The sequence below is a fragment of the Clinocottus analis genome, unplaced genomic scaffold (genome assembly GCF_023055335.1).
Source record: "Clinocottus analis isolate CAN_PGR_092001 unplaced genomic scaffold, fCliAna1.0.p SCAF_31, whole genome shotgun sequence".
Taxonomy (NCBI): Eukaryota; Metazoa; Chordata; class Actinopteri; order Perciformes; family Cottidae; genus Clinocottus; species Clinocottus analis.
In genome coordinates this window covers 1,577,971-1,592,233 of record NW_027176054.1, presented here as the reverse complement: position 1 = coordinate 1,592,233, position 14,263 = coordinate 1,577,971, and the positions used below count along the sequence as shown (strand labels likewise).

Sequence of the window (14,263 nt, the reverse complement as noted above, 5' to 3'; positions counted from 1 at the left end):
CCAAGACAAGACACAAGCTAATTGGAATCCAGCCATTTTATTAACACCTGAGCTCCTCCTACTGTGACACGTCAGTGCTGTCCGACAAAAAACAACATTTGAAATCATCAAATAAAAAAAACAATAAAAAAAGACTCGGCCACGGTTTCTCTTCCACAATCTGCCGAGTCGTTCGAATCAACAACATTTACATTTGAGCGTTTCTTCCAAATTTCTGCGGCAAAAGAATTATAATTCCAGAGGAATTCAGCTCGGAGAAGAAACGTTTAACCCCAATTTATGAAAGCGTCGTCACTCTACAGTCATGCTGGAGCAAGCGGCTCGAGCTGCATTCAAAAGGTAAAAACCGTTAAATAATCCCGCAAATTCACATTCAAATCCATGCAGCAGGGCGGCAACGGAAATACTAATCTGTGATTCTAGAAATATTCTACTTCTCTGCATTTTGCATTTTGTTTCAAAAAATCCTCTTTTTTTGTTTCAATGAGTTTTAAAAAATGTCGGTGATTTTAGTAATTATTTCATTAAGAAAGGTTTGTGTCAGACTTCAGCTAGTTTTGTCTACATAAAGTGCTGCAGGAATGAATCCAAAAACACAAAAATGTCTGTTTGACTCCAACAGACCATAATGTACGAAATGACATCATGCTGTATAGAAGAAGACTAGAAACTAGAGATTGAGACATAAACTCATGTTTACAATGTTTACTGAGGGAATACATCAAGAGAGAAGTAGAGTCACTTATATAGACTTCTATACAACCAGAGGAGTCGCCCCCTGGTGGTCAGGAGAGAGAATGCAGCTTTAACACATGAAGACTTCTATACAACCAGAGGAGACGCCCCCTGGTGGTCAGGAGAGAGAATGCAGCTTCAACACATGAAGCATAGACTTCTATACAACCAGAGGAGTCGCCCCCTGGTGGTCAGGAGAGAGAATGCAGCTTCAACACGTGAAGCATAGACTTCTATACAACCAGAGGAGACGCCCCCTGGTGGTCAGGAGAGAGAATGCAGCTTTAACACATGAAACATAGACTTTAAAGTGGTTTTCAATTGTAAAGATTATCCTGCTGAACAAAATGTGTCAGTTTAATGAACGTTGCAGATTATTTTCTGTAATAATCCAAACTTTAATCTAATGAAGAACCCCATTGGCTTTTTTGTCAAACGTTAACTTCCTGGTTAGACTCATCATCCCTGCAGCACTCTATTATCTAAAGCTGGTTGGTTGAGTGAAGACGCACTGATGCAACAGTGTGTGTGTGTGTGTGTGTGTGTGTGTATTAAGTTCATAGCTCACACGGGCGGCGCCGGCCTCGTGGACCCGGTCCCGCCCGTCTTCTACACATCGCGTGTCTCCACCGCTGCAGCCAGACGCTCACCTTCACTTCACCTCCGACATGAAGCCAGAGAGGTTCATGAATAATGTAAATGGTCCGATGAAGAGGAGCTCCTCCGCTAGCGGATGACGTGGAAGAGGCTCAGTGGTCATAAAGCTGGTCGCAAATGAAAAATTAAAAAAAGCTCCGAGTCGTTTAACAACCCGTCTGCAGACGAGCGGCTGTGAGCTCAATGTGTGACAACGTGACGCCATCACGTCCTTCATGAAGAAAGAGGTGAAGAGAAGCTTCCAGCATCCAGGTGAATCTGATGGCGGTCACACAACAAGGTGCTTCTCTTTGTTTTGTTTAACCTCCTCGCCTTTTAATACACAAACTACTGACGCAAAGATACACTCGTGTCTGAGAAATCACTGTTTTGCTGCTGCATCAAGACTTTATAAGTCAGGGGCCCAAAACACTCACGTACGGACACAATCTGGATATAAAATGTTCCCCGATATGAATATGAGAAAAAAAATACAAATTATTAATATTTGTTATTTTTGTTCATGTTATGCAAAGTCCCGCCTCTTATTTTGGAAAATAAAAAAATATGTAGAGAGACAAATGATTTGTTCCATGAATTACAGACCGGACTTTTGTCAATTTAAAAGATAACAGTCGCCCCCTGGTGGTCAGGAGAGAGAATGCAGCTTTAACACATGAAGCATAGACTTCTATACAACCAGAGGAGTCGCCCCCTGGTGGTCAGGAGAGAGAATGCAGCTTTAACACATGAAGCATAGACTTCTATACAACCAGAGGAGTCGCCCCCTGGTGGTCAGGAGAGAGAATGCAGCTTTAACACATGAAGCATAGACTTCTATACAACCAGAGGAGTCGCCCCCTGGTGGTCAGAAGACAGAATGCAGCTTTAACACATGAAGCATAGACTTCTATACAACCAGAGGAGTCGCCCCCTGGTGGTCAGAAGACAGAATGCATGTCTTAACACATGAATAAATGATGCGACAAACAGAGTTTTCTTGGCTCGTGGTTGTCGTACATTTACTGTAATTCATGGAACAAACTAAATATTCCTCTCTCTCTATTTCTCGGAGGGGGCGGGACTTCTCCTTCACTAATATCCGGGTAAACAACAACATAAATCAAGCGACTTTTCAAATCAAAAGCCTGAAATGTCCGTCAGAGGCAGCGTGCAACACGAACATCATCTTTGGTGTAAAAACTATCAGATCTTCTTTATGTACAAGCAGCAACATGGAAACATGTGGAGAAGAGAAGCGGCGTGTTTTTATTGCCAATAAAATGGCGCCTCCCGTCCGTGTGTTCATTACATTCCTGGTGACGGGTCCACGTGTGTGTGTGTGTGTGTGTGTGTGTGTGTGTGTGTTTCAGATAAAACTCTGATAGTTGTCGTTCTTCATGAACAACTTGCGTCAGGTTTTCACCAGCGGCTCTGAAATGTCCTCCGGAGTCTTTTCTCCTTCACGGGATTTTTTCCTCTTTTTGTGACCTGAAGAGACGAAAGATGTTGTGAGTACACATACACACACACACACACACACACACACACACACACAATAACACAATGAAATAGTAAAGTAAAAGATGTTTTCCAGCGTTAAAGGAGAAACTTTTAGGCGTTGTTTTGTTGCTGTTTTGCACACTTGAACACATCTCCTTCATCAAGAAGCATGAAGTTCTCTGATTTCACGTGAGATTTGATTAAAATGCATAAAAAAATGAAGCGATCAAGTGAGGAAACACATTTAAAAAAAAACCAAAACTCTCCATCAGCTTCCGTTGAGACGTCACGAGAATATAAAGTAGGAGAGATCGGAAATGTATGTTTGAGTGTGAGGCGGCAGCGGCAGGGTCGAGTGTGCATGTTAATCAAAGCAAAGCAGGGGAGAGAGAGAGAGAGAGAGAGAGAGAGAGAGAGAGAGAGAGAGAGAGAGAGAGAGAGAGAGAGAGAGAGAGAGAGAGAGAAGGAAAGCTTGGTGAATAACCGGTTTGTGAGAGAGACTCACTGAGTTTCAGGAGGAGTTTCTTGCCCAGCGTTTCCTCCGAGCCGCTCAGAGACAAGCTGCTGATGAAAGGAGACGTGTCCGTCTCCATGGGAACAGAGGCCATGTCTGAGAGAAGAGAGAGAGAGAGAGAGAGAGAGAGAGAGAGAGAGAGAGAGAGAGAGAGAGAGAGAGAGAGAGTCATGACCCTGTCAATGATGAACAGCTTTGGAGCTGGTTTTTCATTTTTGGTGAAACCAAAAGACGTCAACTTTTAAAGTTCCTTGAAAGAAACTTTTCATGAATTTAAATACTGAAACATGCGACATTGTGTTGTTGTCTTTGTGTAGCGTCACGTCCTCAGTACATTAACAACATACTAACTTGTCGTACCGGTGTGAGCGTCGGCCTCGGTCCTGTCCTCCCTGATGTACGGGATCTCGTCCATCCTGAGGAACACGGAGTCGCTGGGACTCTTCTGTCCGTCAGACTTGCTGCCTGCAGCGAAACACACACAAACACACACAAACACACACAAACACACACATACACACACGTAAATACACACGTAAACACACACAATCACAGGTAAACATTAAAAATACACACATTTTCCACATATTTTATAAAGTCTTTCTACCATCATGTGGCAAAGAAAGTCTGTGTGCCTTAAAACCTGCATTCTCTCTCCTGACCACCAGGGGGCAACTCCTCTGGTTGTATAGAAGTCTATGCTTCATGTGTTAAAGCTGCATTCTCTCTCCTGACCACCAGGGGGCGACTCCTCTGGTTGTATAGAAGTCTATGCTTCATGTGTTAAATCTGCATTCTCTCTCCTGACCACCAGGGGGCGACTCCTCTGGTTGTATAGAAGTCTATGCTTCATGTGTTGAAGCTGCATTCTCTCTCCTGACCACCAGGGGGCGACTCCTCTGGTTGTATAGAAGTCTATGCTTCATGTGTTAAAGCTGCATTCTCTCTCCTGACCACCAGGGGGCGACTCCTCTGGTTGTATAGAACTCTATGCTTCATGTGTTAAAGCTGCATTCTCTCTCCTGACCACCAGGGGGCGACTCCTCAAACATTTTTTTCTGCCTCTGACGGTTCGCGGCTTCTCTTATTTATTTCAGCCTGAACTCCGCAGCGACTATGAAGGTAGATTTGTGTCTTTTTAACTCGAGCAAATTTCTTGTTTGTAAGTAAATTATCTCCAAATCTTTGCTCTCAATTCCAAAAATTGCTCAAAAAAAAAAAAAACTTTCCTCTCAAAACTAAAATTTGCTCTAAAAAAAAAAAGTTCTTTAAATTTTTAAAAAAAAAGTTCTTTAAAAAAAAAATTTGCTCTAAAAAAAAAAAGTTCTTTAATTTTTTTTTTTAAAAAGTTCTTTAAAAAAAAATTTGCTCTAAAAAAAAAAAGTTCTTAAAAAAAAAAATTGTTCTCAAAAAAATGAAATCTTAAAAAAAAAAAAAATTTGCTCAAACAAAAAAAAAAAATCAACTTGTAACTTTTTGGATTGAGAGCGCAGGTTTTTTTAGCAGTTTTTTTTAGCAGTTTTTTTTAGCAAATTTTCGTTTCGCATCTTTTTGTTTTTTGAGAGCATTTTTTTTTGGGAACGTTAATTTATTTTCTTTTAACTTTTTTTTTAAAAGCAATTTTCTTTTTGAGAGCGTTTTTCTTTAGCAAATTTTAGTTTTGAGAGCGTTCTTTTTTTGACATTTGTTTTAATTGAGAGCAACGATTTGGAGAAAACTTAATTACAAACAAGAAATTGGCTCTCGGGTAAAAAACACACAAATCTGCCTTCACAAGCGGCTACTTCCTGTCTGTTACTCACGGACGATGCGATTCTTCTCGTTCAGCAGCGAGGTGCTGTGCGGGACGCTGGACTGCTGCCCTCGGGCTCGGGCCGAGCTGGGCCGGCCGGTCTCCCTGGGCGGGGGCATGAGGGTGGTGGTGGAGGTGGGGGTGGTGTTCTCCGGGGGCATCCGGGTGGCGCCGGGCTCCGGGGTCGGGGCGGCGCCCGCCGCTGCCAGACAGGCGTCGGCGTCCGGCGTCTGAGGGGAGCTGTCCATGCGGGTGGCCGTCACAGCGTTGTGGTAGTGGCTCCGGGTAATCTGACACACGGGGAGCAGAGCATTGTGGGCAATATTAAAGGGTCGGAAAGGATGTTGGACTCTTGTCGCCAGGAAGAATAATTGTGGCATTTGTACGTTTCCGCAAACCACCGGGTGCGTTGAATGTAGCGTAACAAAATAATGCAACAACGTAGCTTAATGAAGTAATGTATCAAACGTAGCGCAATAACGTAGCTTAATAAAGTAATGTATCAAACATAGCGCAACAACGTAGCTTAATAAAGTAATGTATCAAACGTAGCGCAACAACGTAGCTTCATAAAGTAATGTATCAAACATAGCGCAACAACGTAGCTTCATAAAGTAATGTATCAAACATAGCGCAACAACGTAGCTTAATAAAGTAATGTATCAAACATAGCGCAACAACGTAGCTTCATAAAGTAATGTATCAAACATAGCGCAACAACGTAGCTTCATAAAGTGATGTATCAAACGTAGCTCAACAACGTAGCTTAGTCGTTTTCCTGCATAACATAGTTGCTTTTCATTCAGAGGTTTGAGAAGACTGTCTGCATGTAACAGGTGTTGTTGGACCTCAGTGCGACAGTTTGCAGCCTCTGGAGCCGCAGCGGTACCTTGATGATCTGCAGGTGCGTGAGCTGTCGGACAGAATAGTCCGGCAGGTAGACGTTCCCTCCTCCGTTCAGCTGGCTCATGCTGCCCCCGTACAGCATGGACTCAGAGCGGTCCAGACCACTGCTGCGAGACGGGGATCTGTGGACTGAGGGAAGAAGAAGAAGAAGAAGAAGAAGAAGAAGAAGGACGCCTTTAACCCTGAGTTATGTTATTGTCATTGTGTTGCTTTTGTCTGAGTTGTGTGGGTCTTTGTGTAGCTTTATCCTGCTCACTGACATTACTGAAGGTAGGCGTGTCTTATTGAAGGTAGGCGTGTCTTATTGAAGGTAGGCGTGTCTTATTGAAGGTGGGTGTGTCTTATTGAAGGTAGGCGTGTCTTATTGAAGGTGGGTGTGTCTTATTGAAGGTAGGCGTGTCTTATTGAAGGTGGGCGTGTCTTATTGAAGGTAGGCGTGTCTTATTTAAGGTAGGCGTATCTTATTGAAGGTGGGCGTGTCTTATTGAAGGTGGGCGTGTCTGGAGGGGGAAGGAGTATAAACCGTGTGTGTGTGTATGTGTTTGTACCTGCCGGCATGATAGAAGGAACCCCAAAGTAAGAAAAAGCTCCGTTCTCAAACTTCAGCGCCTCCTTCCCGAACTCCACCTCCACTCGACCCTGAAGAAACAGAAACGCTGCATGAGCTCGTCTGTGCGACACGAACACATTTGTCTTTTTTACTGTCAGCATTTAAAAGCAGGCGCGTGCACCTGCAGGACCAGGACGAAGTAGTCCACGGGTTTGTTGCGCTGGAACAGGAAGTGCTGCGGCGCTCGCTTGTTCCTCTCGTCGAACTTGAGCTCCTGCACCACGCTGGGGTGTTTGATCAGCCTCAGCAGGATCTTCTCTGAGATGTGAGCCGGTTTGAACGGCTCCACCTCTGACGGAGAAACACAGGCGAGACCGTCAGAGAGAAGACGGTGTGTTTCTGGAGAGTTGTTCTTCACGCTCGTCTGAGACCGCTGCAGTAAAACCAGATGTTCTAAAGCATTCCTTCAACTTAAACTCAACCCCAACCGAGTTTATGAACCAAAGGCCCCGACCTTTTGAAAAACATTCCCCCCCCTCGAAACCCAATGGACCCAATGGACCCAATGGACCCAATGGAGCCAATGGACCCAATGGACCCAATCATTGGGGTCATTGGGTCCATTGGGCCCCAATACGACCTCGCCTGATTGTTCTCTGTACTAAACCCTCTCTACCTTTGTTCCGCGAGAGCAGCCGATTGGCCGTTACCTGTGGACAGGAAGCGGTGCGTCGCCAGCAGAAGCTGAGGAGAGACGTTCACTTTCATCTCGTTCTCCGACAGCTTGAAGATGGAGAAGTCCTGCTGCTTCCGCTCGTGGTGGGAGACGCGGCGCTTCGTGCGATTGTCGGCTGCCGGGTTGGAGGGGAAGCAAAGACGCGGAATGAGAACGTCAAACTCCCACAATGCATCGGGGCGCGCACACACACATGTACGTACTGTAGAGGTCGGTCTCGTCGAGGATCTCCGACTTGATGATCTCCTCGATGACGTCCTCCAGGGTGACGATGCCCATCACCTCGTAGAAGGGGTCGCCCTCGCCCTCGTTGTTCACCCGCTGCACGATGGCCAGGTGGGACTTACCTGGGAGGAAACGAGGGGTCAGAGTTTCAACCCGGAGTCACACGTCCGTGTTCAGACCACTCGGAACAAAGCTACCTGCCTACCTACCTACTTACCAACATACCTACCTACTTACCAACATACCTACCTACTTACCTTTCTTTCTATCTATCTATCTATCTATCTATCTATCTATCTATCTATCTATCTATCTATCTATCTATCTATCTATCTATCTATCTATCTATCTATCTATCTATCTATCTATCTTCCTCTCTACCTGCCTGCCTACTCACTCTGCACTTTAATACATTTCAGTGTTCAACAGTAAATCTGGATTTTTGTGGATTTCTGATTCCAACTAATCTCAGATTATTAAATGAATCCTCGTCCCAGAACGAGTCAGACCCGCTCACGATGAATCACCGACCGACCAACCAGGACGCAGGATATATATATATATATATATATATATATATATTTATATATATATGTATATATATATATATATATATTTATATATATATGTATATATATATATATATATAAATAATATGATTTTTAGATTTTGTGTGTCGGATTAGATGCGAGTGGCGCCGCCTTTCTGCATGTTGACATGAGTCACACAGAGTGGAGCTGAATAGACGTAACACAACACATCCATCACATGAACACACACACACACAGACACACACACACACACACACACAGACACACACACACACACACACAGACACACAGACACACACACACGTTTGCAGCATTGCTGCTGTGCTTCACCAGCGGGGAAAATCTTTTGGGCGTTCATGGAGTGATTAATAATCTGTGTGCTGCTAAATACACATGCACCCAGAGTACACACACACACACACACACACACACACACACACACACACACACACACACACACACACACACACACACACACACACACATCCAGAACACAGAGTGAATCCTTGTTTTTGGAGCTCCTCCTTGACAAGCTGGCTCCCAATCAACTTTCTCACTGAGATTCTCTCTCTGCCTGCCAAATAGCACACACACACACACACACACACACACACACACACACACACACACACACACACACGTCGATGCATCGCACAGCGCTGCATTCAGCTAACTAGGTCAGCCTTACATACAAACCGGTGTGAGAGCTGAATATGTTCTTCCTGCAGTTTCCTGAGAGGAAACAAACGAGCGCGTTGGGATTTTATTCTGGTCGATGCATCGAAATAAAGCTGAAAAAAACAGTTTAGAATATAATCTAGAAAACCTTTCAGAGCAGATTAAAGCCCCGTTAGAGCCGAGTCCTCACACACAATAGTTCCACTTAATCTAAAAATATTAGTAACAAAACTCAAACAGGAAGAACTTGTTACAGCAACTTGACATAATTAAGTTAGGAGAACATTCCCTCAAACTTTGAGTAATCCTGACTTAATCTATTTCATTCTGTTAGAAGTGTTTACAGCTCTGTTGCCTCGTGAGTTTTCCTGTGAAGCCGGAAGTTTGTTTGTGGAAACATCGTTTGAGGGAAAAACGACTTTTCGTATTAAAAACGCACAAAATAACGAGAGCGAAGGCCGAGAAACGTTAAAACAAAAAGAGAAAGTTTGTGATCCGGCCGCCATAACTTCTCTGAAGATGTCGAACGAAAACCGTTTAGAGTGAACGTAGCCGCCCCACACACACACACACACACACACACACACAAAACAACAACAACAACAACACTCCTCCTCCTCTTCCTCCTCCAGCAGGAGGAAGAGGAAAACAGAAGGCTGACTGTGCAGGAAGGCAGGGCAGCAGCGAGGCCTCTGATTGGTCGGTGAGCGCCACGCCCACTTCCTGCTCCTGGAGCAGCTGATCCCAGAGAAGTTCTGCTGCAGCAAAGCTGAGGGAGGTCAGCTGACATGATGACGTCACCACAGAGCACTGAGCATCCCACAACCTGTATTATTGTTGTTGTTGTTGTTGTTGTTGTTGTTATGCAGCGCTGTTGTTGTTTGTGCCTTCTACACACACTTTATTGTTTCATCTCCTAAATTATTACACTTTACTGTTGTGTTTATATTTTCTATTTCTGATAATTATGAATATAAGAAGACTCTATACACACACACACACAAACACACACAGACAGACACAAACACGCGCAAACACACACACACACACACACACACACACACACACACACACACATGCGCACACACTGCACTCACAGACACACATGAACACACAGACACACACACTCACACAGACAGACACACACACACTGCACTCACAGACACACATGAACACAGACACACACACACAGACACACACAGACACACACACACACACACACACACACACACACACGCCCCCCCACACTCACACACACACTCCCACACACACACGCCCCCCCCCACACACACACACACTCACACACACACACACACACACACACTCCCACACACACACGCCCCCCCACACTCACACACACACACTCCCACACACACACACACACACTCCCACACACACACACACACACACTCCCACACACACACACACACACACACACACACACGCCCCCCCCCCCCCTCACCCTTCTTGAACTCCTCCAGCATGGCGTCCAGCTTGGTGTCGTTGAACACGCAGTGCAGCGGGTGCTTGTAGAACTGCGTGATGGTCTTCAGCGGCGTGCAGTCGTCCGGGTCCACGAAGGCCAAGTCCTTCACGAAGAGCACGTCCACGATGTTGGAGCGCTCGTTCTCGAACACGGGGATGCGCGTGTAGCCGCTCTGCATCATGTCCGACATGCTGTTGAAGTCCAGGACCACGTCCGAGGCCAGCATGAAGCAGTCGCTGAGCGGGGTCAGCACGTCCTCCACGGTCTTACTGCGCAGCTCCAGCGCGCCCTGGATGATGTTCAGCTCCTCCTTCACCAGGTCGTGGTACGGGTCGGACACGCGCAGCATCTCCAGCAGCTTCTCCCGCGTGTAGAAGTTGGAGATCTCCTGGTTGAGGATGAGGTCCAGCAGCTTGCTGATCGGGTAGGACACCGGGAAGGAGAGCACCATGAGCAGCCGCGTCACCCAGATGGTCTTGGAGGCGATGGCGAGGCCGTGGCGCGACGCCACCGAGTGCGGGAGGATCTCCCCGACGAAGAAGATGCCGAAGGCGCAGATGACCGTGGACAGCCACGTCATGCCCAGGATCTGGCACATCCACACGGCCAGCGAGGCGTTGATGATCGCGGTGCCCAGCAGCAGCGTGCACAGCACGTAGTTGCCGTGGCGGCGCACCGACTCGATTTTGCGCGCGTAGCGCTGCTCCTTGACGGTGCCGCTGTTCTGCAGCACCTGCAGCTCCACGGGGTCCAGCGCCAGCAGGCTCAGGTTCAGCCCGCTGAAGAGCGCGGACAGCCCGAGCAGCAGGACGGAGACCAGCACCTGCCGCCAGAGCTCCGGGGGAGCCGCGCGCTCCGCCACCGCCACCCAGAAGTCCCGGGTCCGGTAGTGCTCCCACTTGGACCCGTCGAAGGCGCACATGGAGTAGTACTTGATCTTCTCCCCTCTGCGCAGGTCCTTGGCCAGCAGCTCCACCAGCACGGAGTTCTGGCTGGACGCGGACTTGAAGGAGCCCAGCACCTCGATGTCGGACGTCCTGGCGTTCTTGTCCATGCACATGTTCCGCTTCGGGTGGACTTGTCCCTCCCGCCCCGGGGTCGGCTCCTCGATGAAGGCGATCCAGGGCGCGGCGTTGTTGGCGCGGGTCGCCGCGGTGCGGTTGAGCCTCTGCGGGGAGGTGGAGTAGTAGACCCGCAGCATGAAGCGGGTCCCCTCGGTGGCTTTCAGCACCCCGCCCGCCACGGACAGCTCCGCGCCGGTCTCCTCCGGCCGGAAGCCCAGCAAGCCGAGCGCCGGGGCCGGCAGCAGCAGCGCGCAGGCGGCCAGGGAGAGCAGCAGCTGCCGGGGAGAGGAGCGCGGAGCCCCGCAGGGGGAGCGCGGAGCCGCGGAGGGGCGGAGGGACCGGAGCGCGGCCGCATCCTCCGCAGCCATGATGCGGTGTGAAGGGGGGGGGGGGGGTCACGTGGTGCTGCGTGGTTCCGGTCCATTTTGGGAGGGAAGGGCGGGACCAGAAAGAGAGAGAGAGAGAGAGAGAGAGAGAGAGAGAGAGAGAGAGAGAGAGAGAGAGAGAGAGAGAGAGAGAGAGAGAGAGAGAGAGAGAACTTTCCATTAATAGCCTCCAGCACTGCTTTAGTTTATTATATTATTTAGTTCATTGAGATAAAACTTTGATTCGTAGTGAATTTCTTGTGTTTGAAAGATGTTCTTCTTTCCACTGAAGTGTGTTAATCTCTTCATTACTTAAACATATACCATATTACAAAGAATATGATTCTAATAATGACATTAAAGTTGATCCATATGCTTCATATAAAGGTTTTTAAATCAAGTGTTTTGTTTGTATTATTCCTGAAGGCAAAAGCAACACTGACTTCCTGATTGTTCAGATCAATCAAAAGGTAATAAATAAGTTATGAAGTTCTGTTGTTTATCCTCCTTCATGTCACTTTAACAAGGAACCTTCAAACTCCTGGAAAAGTGCTCGAAAGTATTCAGACTGAAAGCTGTTTAAATGTATATTCAATCACATTCAACACTTCATTAACTATATATATATATATATATATATATATATATATATATATATATATATATATATATATATATATATATATATATATATATATATATATGTCGATGCAGCTCAACAAGTGTCCACATGGTGGCAGCAGAGCGCCTCCTGTCAGGTTGTGTTACATGTTCATTATATGAGAGAAACTGCTTCTGTTTGTAATCATTGCTTATTTATAATTCCCTTATTTCTTATTTATAATTTCCTCATGTCTTTCATCTTAATGAGTTTTTACTGTTACTTCCTATTCGATGTGACAAACAAATACGGTCACACACAGACACACACAGACACAAACACGGTCACACACAGACACACACACACACACACACGCAACATGTGGCGCTGGTTTTTAATTAAGATTAAACAATAATTAACGTTCACTAAATTAGTTTGTAATTCCTAAAAAAATCACAACCAACATCTGAAAGACGAGCTGGTACTTTTATATTTCCTTCAATGAGTGTCAGATATTATTATTATGTTGATATCTAATGTCTAAAATATCAACTCAACATTGTGCCGAATGGCATCTGTTGTGTCTCTTTGTTGTTGTTGTTAAGCATCTTTCTGTGGTTTTGTGTGTCTGTGTAAGTGTTTTGGTCCTTTTTGTAGTTATTTATAACTTGTTTTGCACATTATTTTTTATCATATTTTACTCTCTTTGGAGGTGTTTTTGTGTCTCGTTGTAGTTTTTGTGTCTCTTTGGTGTCATGTTGTGACTGATTGTCTTGTGTAGTTATTCATGTTTGTGGTTGTTTCCTCTCTTTTTGTAGTCTTTTTATGTCTCTTTGTGCTCAATGTATGTCTCTTTGTGCCATTTAGAGTCACTTTGTGTTTGTTTTGGGTCAATGAGTTACTTGTTTCAATCTTTATTTTTGTTTGATTCAAGTTTTTGTGTCAATATTTTTTGTTTAATTAGTTTCTATAGTTCTTTTGTGACACTTTTGTCTCTTTGTGCCATTTGGGTCACGTTGTGTTTGTTCTGGGTCAATGGGTTAATGGTTTTGATCTTGTTGTCTTTATTTTTGTTTAATTACAGTGTCTATAGTTTGTGTCTATTTGTGCTCATTTTGTGTCACTTTGTGGTCAATGGGTTAATTGTTTTTATTTTTATTTAATTAGAGTTTATATTGTTGTTTTGTGTCACGTTGGGTCTCTTTGTGCTGGTGTTGAGTCAACGGGTTAACTGTTTTGGTCGCTATTATTCTTTAGAGTTTGTGTATTTGTGTCTCTTTGGTTGTCTTCATCTCATGTCCGTAGTTGTTGATTCTCTTTTGAGTTGTGTGTCTCTTTGTGGTCACCTTGGACACCTGGGCCCTCGGTGGAGTGACCCACCCTGCGCGCATGCGCACACGCCCCAAAGTCCCGGGACGTGCTCATGGTGGAGGATCACTTACTGCTTCGGAGGGGGGCGGGGCTTGTGAGCTGCAAAAACTTTGCAAACACACACACACACACACACACACACACACACACACACACACATTCAAGTCAATATTTACTAAAGCGGATTATTGATTAACTGTCCTGTCTGCTGCAGCTGGTCAGACTCTCACACACACACACTCGCGCGCGGCAGCGAGCATCTCGGTCCCCTCAGTCCGCTTCACGATGCACTGCTTCCGGGTCTGGAGACGTCTGAGTGCCGGTGGTCGCCTGTCCGCGTGGACGCGGAACCAGAGCCGCGCGCCCGCGACCCGGCTGCTGGACCTCAGCGGGATCTACCCGCCCATCGCGACCCCGTTCACCCGCGAGGAGGACGTGGACTACGGGAGCCTGGAGGCGAACCTGCGGAAGTACAACGAGATCCCGTTCAGAGGTCAGGACCGCCGGAAGACACGCAGGAGGGTTTTCTAGAGAGAAAAGGTTCCCAAAG

At 46.1% G+C, this 14,263-nt stretch overlaps 2 protein-coding genes across 3 annotated transcripts in view; one reads left to right on the top strand and one right to left on the bottom strand.

Annotated features, from left to right (window-relative positions):
- Positions 1–2,088: 2,088 nt before the first annotated feature.
- On the bottom strand, positions 2,089–11,744 carry LOC137798761 (metal transporter CNNM1-like). Of its 2 annotated transcripts, none has more exons than XM_068595690.1 (10): positions 10,289–11,744; positions 7,576–7,719; positions 7,347–7,487; positions 6,818–6,987; positions 6,635–6,725; positions 6,070–6,215; positions 5,191–5,470; positions 3,740–3,853; positions 3,380–3,484; positions 2,089–2,862 (listed from the first exon to the last, which is right to left on the bottom strand). In XM_068595690.1, the coding sequence occupies exons 1-10, from the start codon at positions 11,742–11,744 to the stop codon at positions 2,786–2,788; spliced, it is 2,724 nt and encodes a 907-aa protein (XP_068451791.1). In that variant the 3' UTR covers positions 2,089–2,785. The 2 variants fall into 2 exon arrangements, with proteins under 2 accessions (XP_068451791.1, XP_068451792.1); XM_068595691.1 differs by having other exon boundaries at positions 3,749–3,853.
- Positions 11,745–13,905: 2,161 nt separating this feature from the next.
- The window catches only part of hoga1 (4-hydroxy-2-oxoglutarate aldolase 1), a 14,185-nt gene continuing 13,827 nt past the window's right edge, over positions 13,906–14,263 (top strand). The window contains exon 1 of the mRNA XM_068595713.1: positions 13,906–14,206. Coding sequence (XP_068451814.1) covers positions 13,999–14,206 — 208 coding nt within the window. The 5' untranslated portion in view covers positions 13,906–13,998. The remainder of the gene's footprint in view (positions 14,207–14,263) is intronic.

Bases quoted from the DNA above. Each gene is read 5' to 3' on its own strand.
- LOC137798761 (XM_068595690.1), bottom strand. From the start codon at position 11,744: ATGGCTGCGGAGGATGCGGCCGCGCTCCGGTCCCTCCGCCCCTCCGCG. The intron at 6,988-7,346 runs GTAACGGCCAAT...TTTCTCCGTCAG, and splicing joins GCACCGCTTCCTGTCCACAG to AGGTGGAGCCGTTCAAACCG. The intron at 3,485-3,739 runs GTTAGTATGTTG...CTCTTCTCTCAG, and splicing joins CGCTCACACCGGTACGACAA to ACATGGCCTCTGTTCCCATG.